General features: G+C 34.6%; 2 protein-coding genes across 7 annotated transcripts in view; one reads left to right on the top strand and one right to left on the bottom strand.

Moving 5' to 3' along the window:
• The window catches only part of LOC125062457 (E3 ubiquitin-protein ligase MYCBP2), a 93,547-nt gene that overhangs the window by 48,011 nt on the left and 19,005 nt on the right, over positions 1 to 26,531 (bottom strand). For 4 of the 6 annotated variants that reach the window (XM_047668403.1, XM_047668405.1, XM_047668406.1 and 1 more), the window contains exons 25-35: positions 26,175 to 26,405; positions 25,645 to 25,854; positions 25,384 to 25,518; positions 24,830 to 25,008; positions 23,729 to 23,969; positions 23,240 to 23,406; positions 22,745 to 22,919; positions 21,916 to 22,037; positions 17,403 to 17,507; positions 16,967 to 17,139; positions 15,276 to 15,435 (exon numbers count right to left, since the gene is read on the bottom strand). In XM_047668403.1, the coding sequence (XP_047524359.1) occupies positions 15,276 to 15,435; positions 16,967 to 17,139; positions 17,403 to 17,507; positions 21,916 to 22,037; positions 22,745 to 22,919; positions 23,240 to 23,406; positions 23,729 to 23,969; positions 24,830 to 25,008; positions 25,384 to 25,518; positions 25,645 to 25,854; positions 26,175 to 26,405 (1,898 nt within the window). The remainder of the gene's footprint in view (positions 1 to 15,275; positions 15,436 to 16,966; positions 17,140 to 17,402; positions 17,508 to 21,915; positions 22,038 to 22,744; positions 22,920 to 23,239; positions 23,407 to 23,728; positions 23,970 to 24,829; positions 25,009 to 25,383; positions 25,519 to 25,644; positions 25,855 to 26,174; positions 26,406 to 26,531) is intronic. The other 2 variants (XM_047668404.1, XM_047668408.1) reach the window with 1 other exon arrangement.
• On the top strand, positions 59 to 12,102 carry LOC125062459. The gene is made up of 3 exons (XM_047668410.1): positions 59 to 251; positions 10,394 to 10,587; positions 10,682 to 12,102. The coding sequence occupies exons 2-3, from the start codon at positions 10,426 to 10,428 to the stop codon at positions 11,855 to 11,857; spliced, it is 1,338 nt and encodes a 445-aa protein (XP_047524366.1). The 5' UTR covers positions 59 to 251; positions 10,394 to 10,425; the 3' UTR covers positions 11,858 to 12,102.

Below are 26,531 nucleotides of genomic sequence, written 5' to 3'. Positions count from 1 at the left end.
ATGGCTTCGTCTGCGTGAGTTTGACAGCTCTAACTCTCTCATATCTCAACCGAACGACTTACGAATTACGACAGTCGCTCGCGCGGGAATCAACAACGCGCATGTGCCGTGTTGCGCACAATCGTAAAATAAACCGTGGAAAATCCGACTGCGCATTGTTAATACACGCTATAAAGAAACCATTTATCATACGACGCATTTTCTCAATATGGTGGGATATAATGATTTTCTTTAAATGGATTTCTCCTCCGGTAAGATTTTTTAATTATTTAGTAAATCCTAGTTGTGTTCTGAAACGTTGGCATACGATCAAAGTTTTAAAGCAAAAGGCACTTGAAAATAATTTAACATTAGAACTAGCACCTATGCGTCAAGGTTTGTTAGAGCACGGTTACGGTAGACGTCGAGTGCACTGCAAATAAATTACTTGCAATAATACTGATAATTAATGTTAGCAATATGGCTAGGTAGTTAATATTATCGAGAATTATTGTAAAACAAGATAAGGATTAAAAATCGCAGCCATTTTCTTCTACGCATTACAATTACGTAGCACATACAAAATAAGCATACAACATTGTTATAGTAAAATTATTTATGAAAAGTCAAGTATCTATTTAATCAATTTTGAGTCGAGGATATCAGGGAATTGCCGAAATCCCCGACTAAAGACCTTCTCAGTGAACATCGCAAGTCTGTTTACGAGAGGCTACAGTTAAGCATACACATGTGGACGCTCTATTTGGCCCTAACCTAACAAGTTAACAAATGAACTTGTAGGAAATCATTCCTTTATTATACGAAATTAATATTAATTTAGAATGTCAACCTTTGTGTTAAAGCTATTTTAAAAATATTCAAAATGTATAAATCAAAAACAGTTCACTTTTAAAAAAAAGACCACAAAGTCAATATCGAGGCTTTGATGTACAAACAAAGGTTTCAAAGCTTTAAAAGTACTCAAAGGACGTGTGAAATAGCTTTGATAGTATTAAGTGCATTGCGTAACTAGAACTATCGGGTATAACTATTTGATGCAATTTACAACAGCTTTGGCCAAATCTACTGAAGATATAAAAATTCTATTCAGATTTTTTATCCAAATGATTTAGTAAAGGCCGATCGATATTATATCTTTAAAGAGTTATCCGTAAAATGGTATTGTATGCCATGCGTATGGCCAATGCGATGTATGTATAGAAGAATAGATTTTAAAAATGTTGATGAGATAAAATTTTGAATTAAGCGTTTGCTTTAAAATATATATTGTTCATTTTAAAATATATATTGGATTCTAAATTCAAGATTTTATCCACGCCAAGAATGTTATAACTTATAAGCAACAGATAACATACTTGTTTTATTATTTACATCAGTTATAAACTACTCAACGGATAACCACAGACAATCAAAACAACACATAATTTGTATTATCTTTTGTATTTCTGATACTACCTTTGAATATGACAACGCAGTAATACAGCAGTATCAGCAGCTTCAATAAGTGGAATTTATAATAATACTCGTGTCTTGACGACAGTTTTAATATAAATAATAATGACACGACTTTAAGAGTAGAGTACGTGTATTGTTAAATATAAAAAGTGTTAACAATTGTTGAAAATGGAGGTTGGAATTTAAAAGTTTTATAATCCGCGTAAACACGACCTAAGCTTGCTCGGACCGCGTAGTCCAATTGGATTCACTTTTGCAAGTAAATTTGTTTCTTGTTTAAAATAAATTTATATTTCATTCGTTAAATTCTTGCGTATTTTCATTTTCTTTCTTTTTAAATTACGTTTAAACTATTTCTAATGGTAATAATTACATAATCTTAAAAACCGTGCAACTCAGCAACAATATTTAAACTGAGCAAAGCATAGAGCAATGATTTTTGATAGCGTACCGTATTTAAATTCTTACTTTACATAACTTACAGTAAATTCTTAATGAACAACCAACTATGGCTCTGAGCAACCACAAAGCGGAGGACTTATATCCTTTGAAACGGATTTTATGTAAGATTCTGACTGAAACTCACTCGACTATCGTATGACAATTCCAACACGTCCTTGACATAATATAGATGGACATAATACTTAACGCTAAATCTCGACTCTGAATTTTTCCTTAGTTACCTATAAGACCTACAACGCACTAGCGGCTGGCCGCAATGCGGTGTGCCGCTGCGGCGGGCCGCACATCGATTATTATATGAAACCGCACGATAACAACGCACTGACTTGCGGTCAACCGTCAACCGCTCCGGTTGATCTGGAGCTCCGGCGAGCCGCACCGGTTGAATGATGCGGCGCGCCGCGTCCCCTCCACGCACTCGGCGCGGTTAGCCGTCCTACCTACGTCATCACATATAATTATTTAACAAATGTAAACAAAATATTGTAAACCTATTTTAAAAGAGTAAAAAATAAAAAAATGAAATATGTTTATTATGGAACATAAGATACATGTATCACTTATTCCACGTCATTAAATTTTAATTTGTAATATTTAAAGAAGCACTGACGAGTGACGATTGCGGCAGACCGCAATAGGACCGCAATAGGGACGGTTAGCCGGAATACGGCAGGCCGCTACGGCGGACCGTATATACCGCGGCCCGCCGCGGCGGCACACCGCATTGCGGCCAGCCGCTAGTGCGTTGTAGGCCTTAAGGTAGCTAAGGAAAAATTCAAAGGATCCTTTCGAAGGACCCTTAGTTACCCAAAATTATTACACATATTAGACATAAGCAGGTATGGTTATATTACGTATACATATAACCATACCTGCTTTATATCTACATACAGCTTTTGTTTGCGTTTAATCTTAATGTGGCATAATGAGTGGCTCAACGAATACATTCGAATTATAATGTAAACAGTAAACTGACTTAGCAAGAACTTGAAACTAAATATCCCAAGTAGTTTTGAGAAATGGTAGTGTAAACAAAAACTCTGCATGAAACAAAGTAAGAAATATTAGTTTACAATCAAATCTCTTTTATATTACCAAGGAGCAGTGTTAGGTTTAGAGGCTTCAGCGTGCGACTCTAATTCCTGAGGTCGTAGGTTCGATCCCCGGCTATGCACCAATGGACTTTCTTTCTATGTGCGCATTTAACATTCGCTCGAACGGTGAAGGAAAACATTGTGACGAAACCGGCTTGCCTTTGACCCAAAAAGTCGACGGCGTGTTTCAGGCACAGGAGGCCGATCTCCTACTTACCTATTAGATTGACAAATGATGATGAAACAGATACAGAAATCTGAGGCCCAGACCTAAAATGGTTGTAGCGCCACTGATTTTTTTTTACCAAAAAGCTGTACAGTTGTTCATTATATTATTGTACTAAAACATTAATGATTAAATTAAATTAAATCAAATCTAGCTTGTTAAAAGGTTTGATGAAACTATGCTTTGTTGAAATCGTTACCGAGGCATACAATGCTGTAGCTGCAGAAATAATTAAAAATCAACGCATTATTTGATCAAAGCTTTTCTTTTACACACAGTTTGTTTTAATTCTATTTTTTTCTGATACCTAGGTAACACTGAAAATTTTTGAAAATGAAAAACGGCTTCATTAAGAAATGCTAATAGCAGCCTATCATAGCTTTGATGTTGAGTAAGACCACAACGAGTCATAATAAATCATTGACCGAAAATTTTCTCGCTTTAGTTTCATTTTCACGTGTAACAAGAGTTTTGAGATTTGCCGTCAATTCACAAATACAAATGACAAATGAATGCAATATACTACATTAGGTTACCAAAGAGTTCTAAAATTGAAATTCAAAAAAGTTTTCATTAGCAATGTTTTTAACTGGCCAATTCTAAACATTTTCAGTGTTACCCACGTAATACTCAACATATACTTCTAATTTTGCACTATTTCTTTTCTTATTCGTCGGTTAAAATTAAAATTTAATCAAAATACCAAATAACCAATAACCAACATTAATAAATTACCAAGATTGAGAAAATCCAAACGGGTATTTCGATTTATTAATTTAGCCCATTTCGCATAAGTTCTTTGAGTATCAGTACGACTAATATCTGTATAATAATTAAACCGGAATTACCAGAAGCGCCATAAAAAGCTATTTAAATATCGTCGAAGTATTAAAATTAGCTAAATATCTTTGTTGGACTTTGGCAATTTTCTTTTTATTTAAATTAATCTTACGTAATTTTATTAATAGCTTTATGTTTATATAAAAATAATATAATATGGCCAAGATATGATTCAATTTTTAACTTATCTCTTTCCTAGAAATGTCGATTTGGATATTTCGTGCCTTTTTTAATATCTATAGGTCTTAACTCGCATCTCACTCGCAAATTCACTTTTTTAGATGAATGTAGCGTTAAGGAGTCAGATATAATATGTTTGTGTTACTAATTTATTAATTGACTTATAATAAAAAAGTGTGTCATAGTAAACTAGCGTGTGGTTTAGAATGAATCTTAGCACCTACAGTTATTCAAGAAATTTTGTTCGGAATTTATTCTAATTTCTGATTTTAGAATATATTATAACGTAAGTGTACAATGGCCAGGTCGGTAGTGTAACATTTTCAAGCGGGAAGTAGCGAATTACCGTTTAATTCAATTATCGCTACAATAGTCCATCGTCCATATAAAGAAACGACATTATTGTTTCAATAACTATAAAATAAACAACGAAGAGAAGAACCGAATATGTAAATTATTATTTTAAATCAACTTTTCCCAACGAGTTTTACTTGATGCTAGTTCACAGAAAAACATTTATATTTTATTTAAATAGAATAGCGTAAACTTCAACAATTATTATCTATAAATAACTTTCCGAAATAGAGAAATCGAAGTTTAGGTTTAGTTAAAATGAAATACGTAACATCAAATTGCGATAACAATAGATGCCTCGTACATGAAATGCAGGAAACGTAATAAACAGCGAGGCAGAGTCAAATTACACTTTGTTTTCTACTCGCCCATTCTAGACTATAGTATCTAGTTCAGCTTTTGTCCAACTATTTGATACATCAAGTTGCGTTTCAAATTACCAAATACCATTCTTCTTTCGGTACTGTAGCACTGTTAGTACTTAAATCGGCCTGCATTGTGAGTTACCTTTTTTAAATACAAATTAAAAAGACACGACTGAAAACATGGCCAATATTTTACAATTAGTTAATTAAATTTAATGAACGTCCTCTCCTTTATATGTTCAGTCGTGCATCAACGTTTAATTATAATTGAAATACATCAAATTCCAATGAAATAATGAATAATAATTTTGGAAAAATAGGTTGTTATGCATTTTTAAGCGCTGAGTAATTGAACTGAGTCACCGTACACTTTCTTAAACATTATCTGTAAAAAGTTAAGATCTCTTACTTATTTAGGGTAACAAACCTTAATAAATGTGAAGATATAAAGCTGTCGTGGTCTTAATATAAATCTATAATATGGGTATTTTTTACATTTCTTCCGAATCGTCATAATATTTTCCTTCAATCTATTCTTCTATACGAATCACACGACCGCAATACATCGCGTTTTGAATTATTAACAAAATTGTCGTTATAATTTTATAACTTTTTAAACGGCTTAAAACACCGAAGGAGGAGGTTATCAATTCAACGTGACGTTTTTTAGTTAGTTTTTTATTAACTTAGTGCATTGCAAGTAATTAAGATAGAATCGTTGAGCATTGAAGTGATATCTAGTATTTTTCGGAAAGTTTCTGTAAGCCGGTTTCATATATTTGGCGTACCTTAATTGCTTCAAACGTGGAATACCGCACGCAATTCGCCTGTTAAAATTCTTATTTAAAAAAATATAGTAGGTACATAAGACTGACGGAGTCGACCTGTGAGCGTAGAGCTGTCTTGCGATAATTACTTTAAGCAAGCTTTTGTGTTATTTAAGCTCGTGTAAATACTAAAAAAAGAGCAGTTTTGGACTAGTGGCTTCAGCGTGCGTTTGTCATTCCTAAGGTCGTAGGTTCGATCCCCGGCTGTGCACCAATGGACTTTCTACCTATGTGCGCATATATTAATATTCGTTTGTACAGTGACGGACTACATCGTGAGGATACCAGCTTGCCAGCTGAGGCAGAGGGTGATCACCTAGTTGCCTATTAGATTGATAAATGATCATGAAACAGATAAAAAGAAATCTGAGACCTTAAAATGTTGTAGCGCCCCACTGATTTATTTATTTTTAATTTTTAAATACTAAAAAAGAAATAGCCATGAACTATTATACTCTAAAGTATAACTTCATAATAATTTATTATTTATTTTAAAAGAACCGATTATTTATTATATATTTATTATTAAAGAACTGATCAGTCTTTTTTATTACATCGTCGACCAAAAATCTATAGAAATAAATGAGTATTTAGAAAGGTTCTATAAGATTGTATAGTTTTGTTATGTTTACAATGTCTACAACGTTCTTAATATCATAATTACAAGGTTTTTAAACAATATATATGTTAAAATAATGCACAGTATCATTTAAAATGTTTGGGCGCTTTCGTAACGCTTTTTCTCAAAAATAAAAACCTATTTCGCTAGACCCACAGAGTTCGTTCAAGGTCCGTTTCTTTTTTAAAATTAAATTGTTTTACTCATAATTTATGAATGCGATGTACATAAAAATCTAAGCATAATTTTAGAAGTCTCATTGTGTGGTCTTAATGATCATTATTGATCAACGCGAGCACTACCTATCGTCATAACTTTTGTAAATCCAAAAAGGTCGAAGGTCAACCGCGATATTCAGGCTCTGAATCACACGTAAAATCAACTCCGAAATAAAAACTGGATATTTATTTACTAAAATCTAATAATTAATTTTAAAATTGAAACACCAATTAGGTTTACAGACTTAATAATATGAGAGAGAGAGAATGCGTATAGGGTGTGAGTGTATGACTGACGCCTGTGTTAGAATCGGGTTGATTTAGTGACTTTAAATGTCTGATAGTGTTTTAAGGATATCATTCTTAAAAAGTTGTGAGGGTAATTGAGTTAGTTTTGAAATAAAGTCGTTGTATAGTGCAGGTAGCCGATTAAATAATTAATGTTTAGTGTAGTTATGAAATGTAAGAGGGACTGCGAGCAGTGGGGTATTTTCAAGTCCTTGTATTAAAGGTTATATAGCAATTGAGGACAATCGAACTTTAACGTGATTTAATTTTCATCGCCTTGTAGCTTTGGCGAGTTTTAATATGCTAAGTGCAACTAATTCTATGTAATATTGTATCAGCTAAGATGCTCAGTATAATCCGTTATCAGTAGAAGGATGAAACAAGTAGATTTCCAAGAAAATAAAGCTCGTTAAACTGTATGCAACCCCCTTGTTTGTTCCTAGTACATCCGGCGAACAATATCATAACGTTATTAAAGGCTTTTAATAATTATACGTAATAATCTTATTTGTATCCTATATACGAATTAGCTTTCTTAGAGAGCTTGTAATATCCGTTATGTAAAATTGAAATTGGAATAAAATGAATGTTGTCTTGAGAACAGCAGTATCTTCGTAAACAAGAAGTTTTGAACCCAATTTGACATTTACCTACATAGTTATACAGACATATGCGTTCAGTTTATAAACTACTAAAATCGTTGTAACATTTATGTGTATTATTTACACTATCCTACTGTCAGATACACGTGATTTTTGGGTTGAAGACGTGCCGGTGTCCTTCACCAAATAAGCAAGTGTTAATTGAGTATGAATCAATAATTCATTAAAACACAACAGCTTAGTACGCACGACCTCATGGAGAATCACAAACTGGCTTAGGGGTCTAAGCCATCACGATATAATACGTCTAATAATATAGGAACATAAAAGGCAAAATTTATATCAACATTCGTGATCACAAAATTATTACAGTGCATTCGATAAACAAATATGTTATAAAATCTGAGCCAGACTTCCGCTGCGCAATATTTTAAAAATATTTAGGAATACTTTAGATTCATGTGTCTATGTTCGTTAAAATAAAGGGTACATAACATAATATATGATTTTAAATCCATTATGCTAATCTATACAGTGGGAAAGGCGCGAATTTCTAGGTTTGAATCCCGGCGTAAATTTACAGGACGTTCTAGTACAAGTTACATGGTGAATGTCATGAGAGGTAAGCCAGTACAGTAGCAAGTGGAGTCTCTGCCTACCTCTTCGGCAAACAGGCGTGTTGATAAATCAATAAATAAAATCTCTATCAAGTACCTAGCTCAATATAAAAACTCGTATAAGTATTCAAGATGCAGCTCGCTTTCTCTAGTTTGTTCAAATTCTGATGTATAAATCAGACGCCAGCTTATGTTAAAAAATTATACGTTCCTTTAAAAGCTAACCAAAACTAGAAATCGAATGTTATATTTTAACACCTTTGTTCGTAATTATTCTACCTTTACGAACGTGCTCTGGCCACGGCGTTCCGCGTTATAAATTACAGTAAATAGTTTCAAGTTATAATGTGGAGTGCATTTAAGAGGAAAACATTGTGTATTTCTATAATATATTTTTAATCATTATTGCTATGAGAAAAAAATATTTTTTATAACGGATACGAAAGCCCTTCATATATATAGTACAGTCAGTACATATGTAGAGACGGCTCTTGAGCTGGTTCCTGCTACCGAATTATATGATCATGCAACTTTGTTACCTAATACCTAGCAGGGTGAGTTCGTACAATAGCTTAAAAAACAAACTTCGATTAGACGATATTAAGAAAAATGCATTAACTCTATTCATGCGTTTTTCCCATACACTTACTGGACCGAAGCCTACAAAAGAAAACCCTAAAATCCTTACACCTTACCCGCATGGTTTAGCAGAATGCTTACTACCTAAGAACATTCAACATTAAGTTATGTTACCACGTATACACAATATTGAAAGAACTACACAAAAATTTCGTTTACACAACCCTCAAATGTTCCATTTATTATCAGTTTATGCCAATGAAATCGCAATTAAGTAAACTGTAAACATATAAATCAAACAAGTACCTTATTGCTTTTGGGTTTATTTGATAAAATGAGGTAGTCAGTGGCAAATAGGCATAATTACTTCTGAAAATTCACATCCTGTATTTTATATTTTAATTTTATGAACGTTAAATGACCTGAATACAATATCAATTTTCAAACAAATAGATATACGTATTACGTATATATGTTTATGGAGGTTAACCTTTAGTAGATATGAAGTAGGAAATTTATTTACACTACATAAAGAAATAAAAAACATGCGCTAGTTCTCACTTAGATTGGAACGATTATAAAAAAGCGGCTGAAATTCTTGGCTTGTTCGATTTAGACCAGGGCGGTTACAAAAGGACATTTAAATTAAAGTGGAATATATATCTTTAAGTCAAATTAATGTATATTAAAAAAGAGCCAGCGAAAAATAACTGACGCGCATGATTTAATTTTCTTATTCATCGCAATTTAACCACTGCTGTTTCATTAACGTTACATTTAAAGAATTTAATTGGACTCAACCATTTAGCGGTTATCCACCGAAGTATACGGTTCACATAACATAATGTTGTATTGGATTTAATGAATCGAATTGCACCACATATTCCAGAAATAGATTAAATTCGAATTCCGCGTGAGATGCGATCGCGCGTACATAAATCCAAAAACATCTTAATAACGCTAAAATAGCTTAAAGCTGCAATTAGTTAAGCCAGCAGACGAAGTATTTACTTTTCTTATTGGTACACATTCTTGTAATACACCGTTCGGTGGGTGCATGACAATGTAATATAACAAGGGTGCGGTCACCTGGAAAGGAATGTCTGGCTATAGTAATTATTGATTTATTATTATTAAGTATGAACGTAGGTCCACGTTATATATATAGAATATATGCAGAAAATGTGTTTGTAAATGATTAAAGACATCATAAATAACAGATTTTTTTGGTAGGCAGTTATTGATCAAATCATTTTTAAGACAACGTTGAAGGAATTTTGTCTTGTTAGCTTTCTTATAATGTGAATAAGTGCATATTACTGAAGCAAACGCAAAGATATAATTGATAAGTATAAAGGTGTTAAACTGTAATCAATTAATTAAGAAATAGGCCGTATATTAGAACGCTGGACGTTATCAGCTCAACGATAGCCTTGCTAATTCACACAAACGTTTCTTTAGCACTATTCGTGACCCGCACCGCGTATCTGATAACACTCTGATAACGATACCTAACTGAGTCACATATCAACTGACTTGCAAGTAATACACTCGGATTTATGCATTAATTCTTTATTAATCAAAAATCAGAACCAGGTTTCTTAGTGTGCGATTTTCTATATATTTTCTTCATAATATTTAATATCAATAAAAAATACTGATTTCAGGAAGGACCAGTACCTGGAGATGGTGACGTGACATGTTAAGCATGCGGTGGGTGATCTGGTGGAATATTCTAATAGCGCTCCACGCGCCAGGTCCTTCCATAGGGCAGACAGCCACGCCGACCATCTGCGAGGATGAAGCTTGCCGCTGTGACTCATTTACAAGGGTCATATGCAGCTGTACCAAGGAGTTAGAGGTGTGTACGGATTTCTATCGGTAGCCATTATTACTAATGGTCCTCATTCCGTTTTATCTTAATCATATATGCATAATCTTATAATATCTTACAGGAAGTGACTCTCAGGCCACAAGGTGCTTATAGAATACCACCTATGACCACTGGTATAAGCATAGAAGGATGTCATAGTGTAACATTTCTTGAAAATACTATTCGAAGTCTTATTCAACTAAGAACTGTAGAATTAAAAAATATCAGCAACATCGTGATCCGTGAACGAGCTTTGGATTGGTCTCCCTTTAGCAGAGACAGTGAAATGAATCCAGGAATTCGGTTAACAATAGAAAATAGTACAGTAAGTGAAATAGCATCGCACTCTATTCAAGGAAGAATCAACGAAGTGCTCATCAGCAACAGCCGGATTATTAATTTACGACCCTTCGCGTTTTCTAGTCTAACGGGAGTGAAAAGTGTCGAATTCATTAACAATGATTTTATCAATATAGACATACAGACTTTTAAAAAGTTTACTACATCTAATTTTATAATACGCGGTGGAACTATACATCATTTACCAAGTAGATTTTTATCAGATGTAGAAGTTACTAATTTATTTCGACTAGATGGCGTAAAAATAAAATATTTATCAAGTCTGACGTTTCTTGTCACCGCACCAAAGAGAATTTTAATAGAAAATAATGTTATTGATACAATAGAAGGTGATTGCTTTCACATGGTTTCTAGAGGTCCGATAACCTTTAGAAATAATTCTGTAACTGTATTAAATAAGGGAGCTTTATTAGGTTTTTCTGTGCAAAGGGAAGTAATAGCTGTAATGGGCCGTCAAGAATTATTAATAGATAATAATACAATAACTAATTTAACTCCCGCCGCTTTAGTGTATAATGAAACAGTTCTTACAATGCGTGTTGATGGACTAAATTTAAATAATTCTTGCACTTGTGAGCTGGCAGAAGAATGGCATGATGTTTATAATAAGCAAGGCGGAATTATAAACTGCTGGTACGAATTGGAAGGATATTTTATTTCGCTGCCAACTTTCGTCAGTATACGGTGTGGAACCTTTAAACAAACGTTTTGGATCTTTGTCGCGGTAGGCGTTCTATTTGTTGTACTAGCGGCCGGCATTTCTATATTTTTTATAGTCAGAAAGGAGAATGAAAAGAAAAAGAAATTACAAATAGTTTTACCAGACGGTAAGACTTATAAAGAAACTGAGTTTCATGTTATCGTAGAAAGAGCTGAGCTACTTACGACAGATTTGTGAGAATAGTGATCATATTCCTAACATGTAAAGTTAACGTATAGTTGCATAGAAAACTGTCCTAATCAAACATTCCTTGAGAGGATAGAGTTAAGTACATACTTCTACCTCAGGTAATCAAGTAAATGAGGATGTGCCAAGTCCGGTTAAATTTAGTCTCCAACAGTATTATTATGTAAATTTAAAACAGGTTAATCTAGACTTAAGTGGTTTGTAATAAAATTATTAATAAACAGTACAGCAACAAAGCTCCATCATTAATCCCCTACTTATTAAATATGTACAATAATGCATGTTAATAATTAATATATATGTATATAAAATTCAGTGTTGGCTTAGCGGCTCCAGCGTGCAATATTTATTCCTGTGGTTGATCGATGCCTGGCTGTGCGCATTTAATACTCGCTCGTACGGTGAAGGAAAACATTGTGAGGAAACCGACATGCTTTAGACACAAATAGTCGGCGGCGTCTCAAGCACAGAAGGATGATCATCTACTTGCCATTTGGAAAAAAAATATCACGAAACAGATAGAGATCTGAGGCCTAGACCTAGAAGGCTGTAGCGCCATTGGTGTATGAAATGTTATTTATGACATTAAAAAAAAACACTTTAGTTAAACTTTATTGTTTTTATAAATTTGATTAACCTGAAAATCGAAACCGATAATGTAAATAATTCTCCTTGAAAGCAAATGTGTTTAAATAACTAGGTAAAATACATACATACTTATACGTGGTTTAGTTAGAATTTTGTATTCATTATTAATATAGTGCTTCTAGCGAATTTTAATTATAATTTACATGTTATTAAAAATATGTGGTCATGTTGTCATTGCGAATGTAAGGGTTTATACATTTTACGTAATCACTACAATACAATTGCAGAGAAATTGTCAACATAGATTTTTATTGCCTTTATATACGTACAATATGTAACGTAGTCATTACGTATATGCCTCATTAAAATTTCCACGTCGCTTGCCGTTATATAATATATTTTCATACAATACCGATCTTACTTTCCTAGAAATATCTCATACTCTGACTGAACTATTATGAGCGTTGCGTTTGCAGTCCTTGATATATTTTTATGTTCTATTATTAGAATGCACCTGAATCATAATAGCGATTACAACAATGTTTACAGCGAAATTTATTAAGACCTTTTGCATCATACACAATAGATTTATTATGCTGATTTATTTTTATAATTAATAGTATTCCCTCAACTATTAAAATAAATCAGTCATTAGTGCTGTTCCCTTTTCGATACAGCTTAATTATGCAAACAGAAAGAGACGGATGAGTTAAGTAAAAAATTGAGGCTGATTTAGTTTTTATGAATAAGTAATTGGTTAAGCTACGCTATTTCTCTTGAAGTACAACAATTTTCTCTACTTCGAGATTTATTTATCTGCTGTATTTCTCGCAATGTAATAATTTATCAGTCTTTAGATTGTATAATCATTAGCTTTGTACTTTTCCCGGGCAAATGTCATTCCATTACGATTACTAATTATTATAAGATAGGCGTTCTTACGGGACAGTTATAAAAGGCAGATGCAGCCCATGGTCACCAATTTTAGTGGGTGCAGTACTCCTTCCTCAAAAGTGCCGGCTTTTGTAAGTAAGATCTCTCTTTAAATAATTGCAGGTCGTATTTCCCAGGGAATACCGCCACCGGGAGCCGATTCCACAGTTCGATAGTTCGCAAAAGAACTAGCGAACGCTCAAAGTAACAAGTATACTAACAAATACTGTCTAATGTAATATTCGTAGAACGTAGGATCGCTGTGCGGTGTAACAAGTTGCATTGAATAGAGAAAAAAGTTTTCCATTTCCTTTTATATCTGTCCTCTCGTAATAATGGTAAAATCCCAGGCCACCGCGAGGCATTTATTTCAGGCTAATTTGATTGGTTGACGCTGGGGTCAACTAGGTAGCGGTCTACAGTCCATTAGTGCGCGTCAGTTGTATATTATGGATAAATATATCTTACACTAGCTGACCCGGCAAACATTTGTTTGGCCATGTATATTATTTCTAGGAAATATTATTTTAGTTCAATAAAAATAACTATCTACAATAAAAAATAAGGTTTGATCGTAGAGGGGTGAAAAATTAGGGGTTGTATCTATTTTTGTATGCTGTATCATAAAAAAAACAAATAAAAATTCTAAAGGGTGTTGAAAGATAGATAGTAGCAGATTCTCAGACCTACTGAATATGCATCTAAAATTTGATAAAAATCCGTCAAGCCGTTTCGGAGGAGTATGGTAACTAACATTGTGACACGAGAATTTTATATATAAGATAATCCTAGTTCGGACACGATCGTTAAAAAGTTTAAGCGTCAATGACGTGCCTGACTGAATGCGCTATATGCCATTACTGCGAAATTTATTTTGATACTTTTACAATAATCTCTATGCACCAGCAATCCTATATAAAGTAAATAAATGATAGAACGTGTTGTACTATTAAGATATTTTTTTCCTATTCATAAACCCAAAATGTGACTGATTGAACCCTTCTAAAGTCTCTTTTCAACACAGCGAAATTACATATGACAGTACGATACGGTACATTTAGAGATATTAGACTGATGTCTTAGACGTGATTTTCATTAAGGAAGGAGTTAGTATATATATATTCATGTTCTCTTTTAAGTTTTAATAGCAACCAAACATCTGAAGAATACTAATATATACCTACGTATAGATCTAAAGGATTTAAAAAAAATATGTTTATTATGGAACATAAGATACAGGTATCACTTATTTCACGTTATTAAATTTGAAACTGCAGGCATCCCTACTCATCGGCAAAGAGGACAGAGGGTGTAGGCCGAGAGAAAAAGCCGGCGTAAAAAACTCTCGGTTCTCTTTTAAAATAGCAAATCATCAAACAACACTTATTTTAAAATAAATATCGCAATATAACAAAAGTTAATAGTTCGCCATCATAATCATCAGTGATTTAAATACATCAATACAAGATGAATAAAATCATTACTGTCTATAAAATTATTATATGTAATTTCGCAAACATACTTCGTTGTCGTAATCCAAACACTTTATTCGGGCAGGGGCTCACTGGAGCTCATCGGGCTCACCTGATGTTAGGTATATCACCTACCTATCGGCTCGGAAGTGCGTTGCCGGCCCTTTAAGAGGGGATTGGCTCCGGGATAATGTACTTACAAAAACTATGCGAGGTTGCAAGTGAACTCACTAAAAATATTTTTTTAACGTTTCATCCGTTAATCGGACATTTGGCGTTTAGTTTTTGTCTTTTTTTATAAATCTACAAATTTTGTATTTTTAATTCGCTCTGTAAAACATAACAACGTCAGAACGGCTGAAGACTCGTACCATGGCACGTTCAGTTAATAAATCTGTAAGTTTAAGTGTACTCACCGCAATAAAGCTTGACCATCGAGTACATTATGAACAGTTGGCGGCGATGGCAAGTCCAGTCCACGGTAAAGAAACATGGCTTCGCTCTCATCAGCCCCATCCGCTTCGCCTCCTGGACTGTTGCCCGTTCCCGCTAGCATTTGAAGTTCCACAACAGTCACTGAAACAATATACTGTGTGACTTTTTGTTTTCTCATTAAAATCTACCTGACGTATCTATAAAGTTGTGCTAGCGAGTAGGACAGTAACGGCTGCAGGCTTTTAAAGTAAGGGCTTTTCTTTCTTTTCTTATATTTTTCACACTTACAATGTAAACTTAAATAGTTGAAGCTTTAAGCTATCTCTTCCAGTGTAACCCAAAACAATTTTCTAGTAATGCTATAAAAACGTTTAAATTAAAAATGTACGATTAATAAATATCGGTTATATCGATTAATAATAACCGCAAGCATGTCGTGTGAATAAACATATTAAAACTTTGAAATTGTTTCATATCAAAGCGGTGCCTCTAATTTTAGTACTACATTTAGCAAAGGTTCTTTCGATCGTCTATTCCGTAGAGACGCCACGTACAAGTAACTCTCCTGTAATAGCACTTAAACCACCATCTCTAGGTTATGTAAACCCGAGTACATTCTACAGATTAATGTTACAAAATATCAAGATTGTAGCTACAATTTTTTATTTTTCAGTAAATTTTTTAAGTACGTTTTATTAAAATATTATATAGTTGGTAAATGGACTTAACAAATCATACATAACATAATTTAATGTAACCGAATCACTTGTCTATCAAATTGCGTGCGGAATACACGTATGGTTTAATTAATTCTTAAAGTATTATTTTAAGTACGAGCTCTATTCGCTATTTATTGAATTTTAATTATTATTATGTAGGTTAAGTATATTGTTAATAAGTTTTGATTTTAGAACCATATCACGAAAATAGGTTCTAATTGAAACCGCAAATTTCAAATGCTACGCAAGTAATATTGAATAGCTCACACCTGCACATAAATATTCACGATACACTGTGTGAATCAATGATGAATCCAGAGTAAATATTACCCGTCACTGTAATAAACGTGACCTAGAATAACGTGTCACATTGTTTCGTAGCTTGCATAGTCAAGTACAAATTGTATGAGTATAAAGTAATTAGTGACAGAGGATATTGGAAATTAAACAAAAATTTAATTTATTAACAACACATTCATACCATAACTTTGACAAGTCTGAAATAAAAATCAAATAATTGTTTTACAAACTTTACAATGAAAGCATACACAACAGACATATACTCGTAGTCTCCGGTAGCGTAGACCGTACGTTCGTAAGATATTTGAGTGTGGTAGGTATAATTTGCATTTGCTACCCAAATATACAACTATTTGGATAGATTAGACATAATGTTTTCTGAATAGAGTTTCAGCAAACAGCTGAATAAAGTTTCAGCAACCATTTAGGTAAGAGATATATCGCACAAGTGCGTGCGCAGACTGGACTGCATAACTAATGGCGTCCTTACACACGAGGAAGTTTTGAAACACCCTTCCTTTACTTAGAATTAAAACCGCAATGGAGTTTTTTATTTTTCCACCCTACTTGAATTCTGTATATGTGCAGTCTTTCCGACAATTGGACCAATAAAGCTGAGAACACGAGTAGCTAACAAATCATTTAATACTCACAATAACTCAATGGTGATATGTCGATGTCAGGTGCTAGTAAACGCGATGCGCACGCGGCTCCAGTATATACCAGTTCCATCTCTAAAGAGACCAAGCCTTGACGTTGAGATGTAAATGGTGCGTCTTCGTAGCCGGCGCAGAGGCATCGGAAACCGAATCGGCTCTCGTCCGGCCTACGAAAGGAAAAAATGTTGCAACTACTTTGATGTTTTGTTTAAATAGCAGAATTTCTGAAGAGGAATAAAATAATAATAATCCAGTTAAACTTAAAATCATCATATAAGTTTCGTATACCATCGATATACCTTCACTATGCGGTGGAGGAGTTTTCATTGGGCACCTATAAAGATTAGGCAAGATAAAATCACTGATGCCCAGCCGGGATTTCTTAAAAATAAAAGTAATGAAAATCGTTAACATTAGCAAAATTACTTACTCATCGTCGTTCTTATATTCGTTTAAATAGTCCGAAGCCGTCTCTAGAGAAAATATGACCTCGTTTCCAGGAATCAGGAGTCCTTTGTGAGGCCAATCAGCAGACCTAAGTAAAATATAGACATTGATTTCAATGTGACGAACAATTGTCATAATAAAACTGCCCGGAGAAGTGAGCAGTGTGAATATGTAAGTTCACTCGCGCTGCCGTTGCTAATGCTAATGTTGCGAGTCGGTCGTTAAAAGAAAAAAGAAGTGGGTGTGAAGATTCACTACTACTTGTTAGAAGGGCAATATTTACGACAGGAAAATAGGAGTAAATATAATACGACTAACGACGAAGGAAGGACTAAATCAACTATAATTCAGAGATTCAGATCATTCAAGTACCGTTTTCAAATCGATTGAATTAAATATGGTTTTATGTATTTTTTTTTTTTTTTTTTTAAAGTTTCCAGATTATTCCCCGACTATATAGTCGTCGGAGGTGTTAAAAAGCTTACATAAATGTATTGGTAACCCGAATGTTTACTTTCTATTACTATATTACTACTCTACTACTACCTATTTCTTTTGACAACCCCCTGCATGACCCTCACAGCAAATCCCAAAAAGATGCCCCTCAACCTAACATTGAGCATTATTCCCTTCAAACTCGTCTCCGTTACCCTCATGCCCATAGCTTGCTCAGCGTTATACCTGTCGTATCCATACATGGGACAGTCGGTCAGAACATGCAATACTGTCTCTTCAGCTGCATCGTCACAAGGACAGGCAGCACTTTGTCTAACCCTGAACCTGTGAAGATACGACAAGAAGCCACCGTGACCTGTCAACATCTGAGTAATCAATCCCGTTGGTTTCATTTGTTTAATTATCGAAAAGGCCGAAGCAACATTTGGAAGGAATAACTTGGTTATTGCAGCTGTTTCACCGTCTCGATATCTGTGATTCCATTTTTCTATCGTGTTTCCACGTAGACAGTTCTTCAAATGCGATATGGGAAATCTATTGTACACGGGCGCCTCTTCTAGATGCGCAGCTTCCTTTGCTAGTTGGTCTGCTCTTTCATTCCCCTCCATGCCCGAATGCGCTTTAACCCAAAAAATATCAATTTTTTTGTTGATTAAATGCGCTGTATTTATGTTCTTACGAATTTCAACTACAAGGGGATTGAAAGAGCGACACTTTCGAGTGCACTTCGGGAGTCACTATATACGCCGTAGGTTGTTTCTGGGTGACAAAGGATCCTTTGAGTCGCTTTAAGAATAGCCACCAGTTCAGCTTGATACACGGAACAGCATGAAGATAGTTTCAATTTAAAAGTCTCGAATTCGGCACCATTTTTCCATAAGGAAACGCTGGCACCGACCAATTCGTCTACTTTACTTCCGTCCGTATATATCTTTACTGCCGGTGCATCTGTTCTAGGACGCTCTTGTTCTCTATAGGCTATAAATTTGATATCAGGTTCTTTGGAGGGGTGAGGAATACTCATCCACGATACTCTTTGCTCCAGGTCACCTTCCAATTCAGACTGAAATAATCCTCTCTTTGCTTCGTATAGCACAGCGGCCTCCTGGATTCTAAGGTCTAAGGGCAATAGTCCAGCGAGGATCAAGCTGGCATTCAGTGATACGGTTCGGTAAGCTCTGCAGAGCTTCAGCGCGAAGCTTCGTTGTACTGAATTTAATTGCTTCCTAATTCCTAGCTTTTTAGTGGCTGGAGCCCAGACTGCTGCCGCATATAAGATTATCGACTCGATGACTGCTGTATAAATAATATGAATTACATCTCGGTGTAAACCCCAGCCAATTCTCGCCGCCCTTGCTAATTTGTAAATATTTGTTGCTTTCCTGCATATATTGGAGATATGTTTATTAAAGGTCAATTTAGCATCGAGAGTCAAACCAAGTATTTTTATTTCATCTGATAGTTTCACGGACACTCAGCCCATTTTCAAATGTGGTTTGTCATATTTTTTTTTTTTAGTTATAATCATAGCTTGGGTTTTTTGTGGAGCAAATCTGAGTCTATTTTTGGTACCCCAATCTATTACATAGGCAAGAGCAGCATTAGCATTTCGTTCTATTTCAAATGCTGATTCTCCGACAAACACCATGATGACGTCGTCTGCAAAGGCTTGACAATAGTACCCCTTTTTTTCCATTTCTTGCAGCAATGGATCCAAAAGTAGGTTCCAGAGTATAGGGCCACCTATGGATCCCTGAACGCATCCTTTCGACGTATTTCTATTTACCTCCTCTCCCGCATATTTTAGCTGAACCTTTCGTTCTTTTAGGTAGCTATCTATTATCTTTCTCAGGTTAATCGGGACCCCTAGCTTAGCCAGCTGAACCCGTATCATTGGCCACCAGGCACTGTCAAAGGCGCCCTCTATGTCCAAGGAAACTATCGTTATCAGTTTTTTCCCATTTAGTTGGTCTCGTATATAGCCGACAAGGTCGTAGAGGGAGTCTTCTGTGCTCTTTTGTGGCATAAAACCGTATTGACGGTGGCTTAGTTTGGGTATCACATGCCATTTTAATCTAGACACAAGCAACTTTTCTAGAATTTTTCCCATCACGGGCAGAAGACCTATTGGTCTATAGGACTTTGGACTCGTGTAGTCATCCTTACCAGGTTTCCTGAGAACCACTACTGTTGCGACTTTCCATAGTTTCGGGAAGTATCCAAGTTCTAGACATTTGTTTGCCATTGATAGGAACACTCCCGGATCCCGCAGGATAGCTCGTGAACAAATATCGAGAGTGAGGCCATCTGATCCAGGTGCTTTTTTGCAGTCAAAGCTACCAATCACCATGTTGAGTTCAGTAACAGTAAATGGAGGATCATGGTTGTCATCATGGTCCTGTTCATTTACTGTTTCAGCGAGCTGTCTTGTTTTCTTATGTTCCTGATCATCGTCTTCCTCTTGATCGCGCGGATAAAAAACCTCTGCAAGTAGCTCAGCCGACTCCCTTGAACATAGAGTTTTACCTTGATTATTTAGCGGTAGGTCTTCATGCCTCTCAGTGGTTTTATTTATAATTTTATATATCCCCTTCCAGACTCCTTCTTTATCCTGTTTTTCACAGTACTCTTTCCAACTATTAATCTGTGCTTTTTTTGCTTCTTTCTCATATATATCCTTAGCCTCTAGATATTCTTTTATCACTTTCTGTCTTCGAACCGCGGCAGCGCATCGAATCCTACGCTTTTTAGTCACCATTATCCGTTTAAGGTTTGCCAGTTCTTTGGTCCACCACGGTATGGTAGGGAGTGATTTATTTTTTATTTTAGGTATGCAGGCATTACTGGTTTCTGTTATAATATTTATATATGTTGCTATAATGTCTTCTAACTCTGTTTTATCGGTTATATTATCTACGTTTTGTTGATTTATTCTATTTTCCAAAAGTAACTGACCGATTTTCTCTAGAAAATTAGTCCAGTTAGCTTTTTTAGTATAATATATCCTTGTTGTTTTTAATTCTGTGTTATTCTTTGTTATTTTCTGTTTTATTGTAAAGGTAATAGCATTGTGGTCGGAGCTAATTAAGTTTTGATTTACTTGCCAATTTTCAATTTTTTGTAACATATCTAATGTGCAAGCCGTTACGTCTATAAAACTGGTATATTGTTTATTGGCTCGTATGGTATAATATGTGGGGGTGTCTCCCTGATTTAAAATTTGCATTTCTAATTGCTCCAGTGTTGCAGCCATATCTTCTCCCCTTTCATCAATTACTGAGCTGCCCCACCAGACACTTTGCGTTTGCATCTCCTCCAAAAATTAAGTTGCGTTTAAATTTGCCTTTGATTTTAACTAGTTGGTCTAGGTATGGCACCAAGGGTTTGGGGTAAGGTTCAAAGTAGTAAGAGACGGCTACCATTTCCCACGCACCTGTGTGAATTTTTACCACCACAATATTGTTTGTGGTAAGTTCGGGGTACTGTTCAACTTTTATGTATTATATTTCCTCCAATTCAAACTCAAGTATATGATAAAAATAATCCCTGCCGAAATTGTGTAATTTAACAGATAAATACGTCATTATTAAAGGGAAAATATTTACAACCCAGAACGTGTCCAGTGTTATTTATGTCACACAAATTTTAAAAAGTCTATGAAAAATCAATTAATGATTTTTTAAACTTTTTTATATTTTTTTTTACCTAAGCCTTATTTTTGTCATATTCATTTATGTACGTGAAAGCAGGATTTTGAAATATATTAAAAATAACTCATGTAATAAATATGATATAATTTTCCTCCATCCGACGTCGATCTAGGTAATATACGTACCTATATTAAAATTAATGTCAATTCAGTCACAGAAAACTATTCGCTGTATTAAAATCACTACAGTTTTTTACTGATCGTAATTTTTTAAACTCATTATTGCGTTATTAATGCATATTTTTTACATTGTTAATCCTCCTAATAAAATCAGGATTTTACGCACATCCACACATAGCTAATCCTATTAATATTGTATGTTAAAACTTACATATTGGAAAGTTTGGGCGTAACACTGACATAGGTGCAGCTATATTGCATGCAGGGCGCGTCTAAGCATCCCTCATCAAGCTCTTCTACCTCCCCCGAGTCTGACGTTAGCTGAACAATCCTCTGAAATAACCCTCCAGTTAGTAAAAGCACAGACGACTTTTAAACTCATGTATGTCTGTAAACTGTCTCAACTATCTATCTCATGCCAAGCCACGCGATACCTCACATGATCTAAATTTAATCAAAAAGATTCTATTCTCGCTACAAATCAAGCTTAACCCAAGCAAAAATCCGAAAACTGTCACCGTGTTGTGTTTCACAAGCCAAACTATTACGCGATCGTAAAATTTTAAGCGTTATTCACAAGCGGTACTAGTAAACTTAGGACCTGCTTGCCATTGTAAAGTTTTAAAACCTACACATGCAAATATATAAGATATAAGAACCAAACTATGGAATCGTGTTATATAAAGATAAATATGTAATAAAATTTAATAACCAGTTTTCTTTTATCAATCGCAGCTCATAAAAACTTTAGCCTTATTAAGGCATATTAACGACAGCAAAATACTTCGATAAAAAACTGGCCACTAATAAATTAACTACTTTTAATATAAGGTCTATAAACTCAAAAAAAATATTAAATTAGCAAAAAATTACTACATATTATGAACAAAGTCAGATAATTGAAGTGGTAAGGGAAAAACGGGGCATGCCAAGCAGGTCCCAATAAGGATAAAAAATTGACTTACAATTCCCCACTATGTCTGTATGAAGAGTGAATGAAAGTGTCGGGAACAAATGCGTTGTGATGGACGATGCACTACCTGATATACCTTACGGAATGGTGGATCCGGGACTCTGTACTCGCTAGAGCAGTGGCATCTGTGGCGAGGGGAACCGGCTACTGCGTAGATTGTCAGGTTGTCTTCAGGCTGAGCTGTTATACTCCTAGGGTCCATTTCCAGAACTATCCAGGATACTTGGGATGGGAACAGTACCCTGGAGCGGTTTATGATAGTTTAATTTTGTTTTATACAAGTATTCGTTGAATATTTCATTGAGCTTGCATTATTTTATATCTTTTTTCCTTGAGTCTACTTTAGCGTAAACGAAATCCCATTTGTAAACTTTAATAAAAACCATATACCAAATCAAAGTAACCAAAAATTTCAGTAATTATTATTTTATATATAATAATATACTCTTACGCATATTATATACTTTAATTCCTTAAATAGGATTTTTCTGTAATTTTTTAGATAAAGGCATCAGTGGGATAAAATATAGTTATTATTACGATAAAGTGCTTTGTCCCATACCTCATATTGGAGACTGTTGCTTGTTTGTATGGATGGTCACTCTCTATCCATGTATAGTAATGGGTTGTTGTGGTGGTGCTTATCTCTTCCACACTTGGAACCAGTAAGTTCATAGCCGAAACATGCGGCAGCAATTTGTGTATTATTTCCAAAAGGTGGATTACGCTCTGAACATAAAAGTCATGGGTTATAGGTTTTGAATTGTATAGAACGAAACGCTACTACTAATTATAATTATGAAGTTTTTATATTATGTATTAAATGCTTTAAATATAAGATCACAACAGTACCTTTCATTTCTAAATAACCATTATTAAATTACCTAATTTCTGGTTTCCTTAGATTTCAATTAGTTTCCGTTTAATTTTCCATGTTTATTGGAAAGATTTTATTCTGATAATCTACTAGTGAATAAAAAATTTCAGGTGCAACGCATTTTCCAAATCTACTTATAAATTGTTGTTCTCTAAATAACAGAAGGATATTTACCTTTGAATCATCCAATCCCTCAAGATAAGCCAATACATATGGAATCAAGGTATTGATGACAGACGATTGTTGTAATACAACCGCATTTCTGCGCAAATCTTCTGTCGTTAACTCATTTCGTAGAGTGCAAAATAGTTCTGCTGCTCTTTCTATTACCATTGAAGCAACTTTCAAAGTTATTGCTCTGAGGGCAGCCATTAAAGTATCAGGATTCTCCGAAGAGTTTGACGGTTTTGTAGTGCTAGAAAATATTAAAAATTAAGTCTATTGTTTAAAGTCCTATTATTGATATTTTTTTTGGGTAATAAGGTTGTGTATTAATATATTAACGTTAATATATTATTCATCCGCTATAAAAATAAATAAATCAGTAGCGCTTTTAGGTCTGGGCCTCAGATTTATGTATCTGTTTCATGATTCATTAGTCTATCTATAGTCGTATTTTTAATTAGACGAAGTCAACTGACGTTTACGGTGTTGTCAGTTTTTAATGAAATAAAAATAGTGTTGTGACAAAGTGAATGATTGAAAAAACTCCTGAATTAATGATCGGTGATGGCACTAGTCACCACGCCGCGCTTTGTAATAAGCCGACAAAAAACTGATTGTAGTTCACTACTAGTACCTAACTTATATCAGAGCACTTTTATACAATTTTAAAATAGAAATAATATTATTTTATTGTTTGAAATGATTAGCTATTCACACTCATTGTTCATTATCTGATTGAACAAGAACTGAACGTATCACTATTACTTTAAATATGGCAACATTATTTCACAAAGTGACATTAGCTACTGTCAGTTGGCTTCGTCTAATTAAAAATTCGACTATAATAGGTGATCACCCTTCTGTGTCTGACACACGCCGTCGATTTTTGGGTCTAAGGTAAGACGTATTCCTCACGATGTTTTCCTTCACCGTTCGAGCGAATGTTAAATGGGCACATGGAAAGAAAGTCAAGTGCACAGCCAGGAATCGAACCTACGACCTCAGGGATGAGAGTCGCACGCAGAAGGCCTAGGCCATAGGCTGCTCATTCCACCGCTACACGTCAGCAATAACTAGGAGCTAAGAAGACAGTTAATTGTTTTTTCATACCCATAATAAATGAGGCAGGGAACCTGTCCCCTAACCAGCGTAGTCCCGTTAAAACTCAACGAACAAGATGAAAATGTGAATGTTGTACCATCAGGTCCCTTCACAGAGGACAATCCGCTGTCACCGTTAGCCGTACGACCACCATTATTACAGAATCGTAAAGCATAGCGCAGATCTTCCTGCAAATACTCTTGTATTAGTATATACCAAAATATTTTCTCGTATTAAAAAGTGTTAAGAAATACGCGGTAAATCCCCAAGGTTAGCTGTACACATATTGTATAGTGTGAGCAAAATTTACACTTTCTGCGCTTTTAACTACTTTAGGGAAGTGGATAATTTATGTATCCACTACAGACACGAGTCCATCTATACACACACAAACACATAGAACATAAAACTGAACCAATTTTTACATTTTGTTAGGTGATTCCAAATATATACAAACAATCATCACAAAGGGCAATGAGTTGATTTTTTTTTAAATTATGCCCAAATACATAACTGGCTTAGTAATGTTGCCTGTGAGCAAAATAATATTTAAAATTACTTACTTTTAGAGGTACAGGTCTATCGAATTTAATCTGTACCATATCATGTTGGCAGTCCGCAGCGGAAAATGAACCGTGCACGACCTCAACACTAATCCAGCAATGCGATGATCGCGCCTCTTCACCCACAGTCCGTAGCTACAACAAAATATTGATAAAATATAAACTTTTTACGGCTTATTTGAACGTGGATTATCGATTTTTATATTTTCTTAGAAGAAATAACATATATACAAATACTTTTGTCAGATGATTTAATCTTACCCGAACATCGTGAAGCAATTCCAGGGTATACTCAAAGGTACCCGGGCCGCCATAGACACAAGCACCTACTAAGACAATACCCGGGCGGTCAATGTTGAAACAGATGGCATCTGGACTACCACTACTAGTATTCCAGGAACGGGTCGGATTCACCCGAATAAATCGTGATGGAGTAATTAGATGCTTTATTGCAGCTGTATCTGAGTCCTCCTGTAATCAAGATAGAAAAATAAATTTATTGACATATATTTTTTTTGTAAAACATAAAAAAATAATAAAGTTTTCAAAAGTATGTGTTTTTTAGGATTTTTTTTTCTGAAAGCTTGAATTTAAAGGACTTTGATGATAAGACGGTACGGACGGAGCAATTAAAACGTATACCTTACGTATACGTATATATTTGAAACTACTAAATTTAATCAAACATTTTCACATTTTTAATATCAGTTTAATTGCAAATAATACACACCCATACAACAAACTATTTTAATTACAAAATCCATAATTCGTAATAATGAAAAACAAATTACCTTAATATTTTTTGAGCTAAACGCCAATTCAGCGATTATTCTCACAATAAATTTGCAGCAAAAGTCAGCGAGTTTATCATTCTGCTGTATCTCGCCATGGTCGTGGGATTGTCCACATTGCCGTGTCATCATCTGATCTTTAATTGGTAGCATTACCATATCCAGTAATTTCGGAATTATATCCAAAAGATGCCAGTCTGTATGATTGGACTTCCAAGCGGGATTCTGTGGCTGTAAACAAAAAACCATTTCAGAACATGTCACCTATAGACAATTACATCAACAAGACTTAAATATCTCACACATATCAGATCAGATCAGATCAGATCTCAATTTTTAATGTAAAACTTCAGAGGC

The sequence above is a fragment of the Pieris napi genome, chromosome Z (genome assembly GCF_905475465.1).
Source record: "Pieris napi chromosome Z, ilPieNapi1.2, whole genome shotgun sequence".
Classification (NCBI taxonomy): domain Eukaryota; kingdom Metazoa; phylum Arthropoda; class Insecta; order Lepidoptera; family Pieridae; genus Pieris; species Pieris napi.
The sequence above is the reverse complement of the archived record's forward strand: the minus strand, read 5'-3'. Positions and strand labels throughout refer to the sequence as shown.

Bases quoted from the DNA above. Each gene is read 5' to 3' on its own strand.
- LOC125062459 (XM_047668410.1), top strand. From the start codon at position 10,426: ATGTTAAGCATGCGGTGGGTGATCTGGTGGAATATTCTAATAGCGCTC. The intron at 10,588-10,681 runs GTGTGTACGGAT...AATATCTTACAG, and splicing joins GCTGTACCAAGGAGTTAGAG to GAAGTGACTCTCAGGCCACA.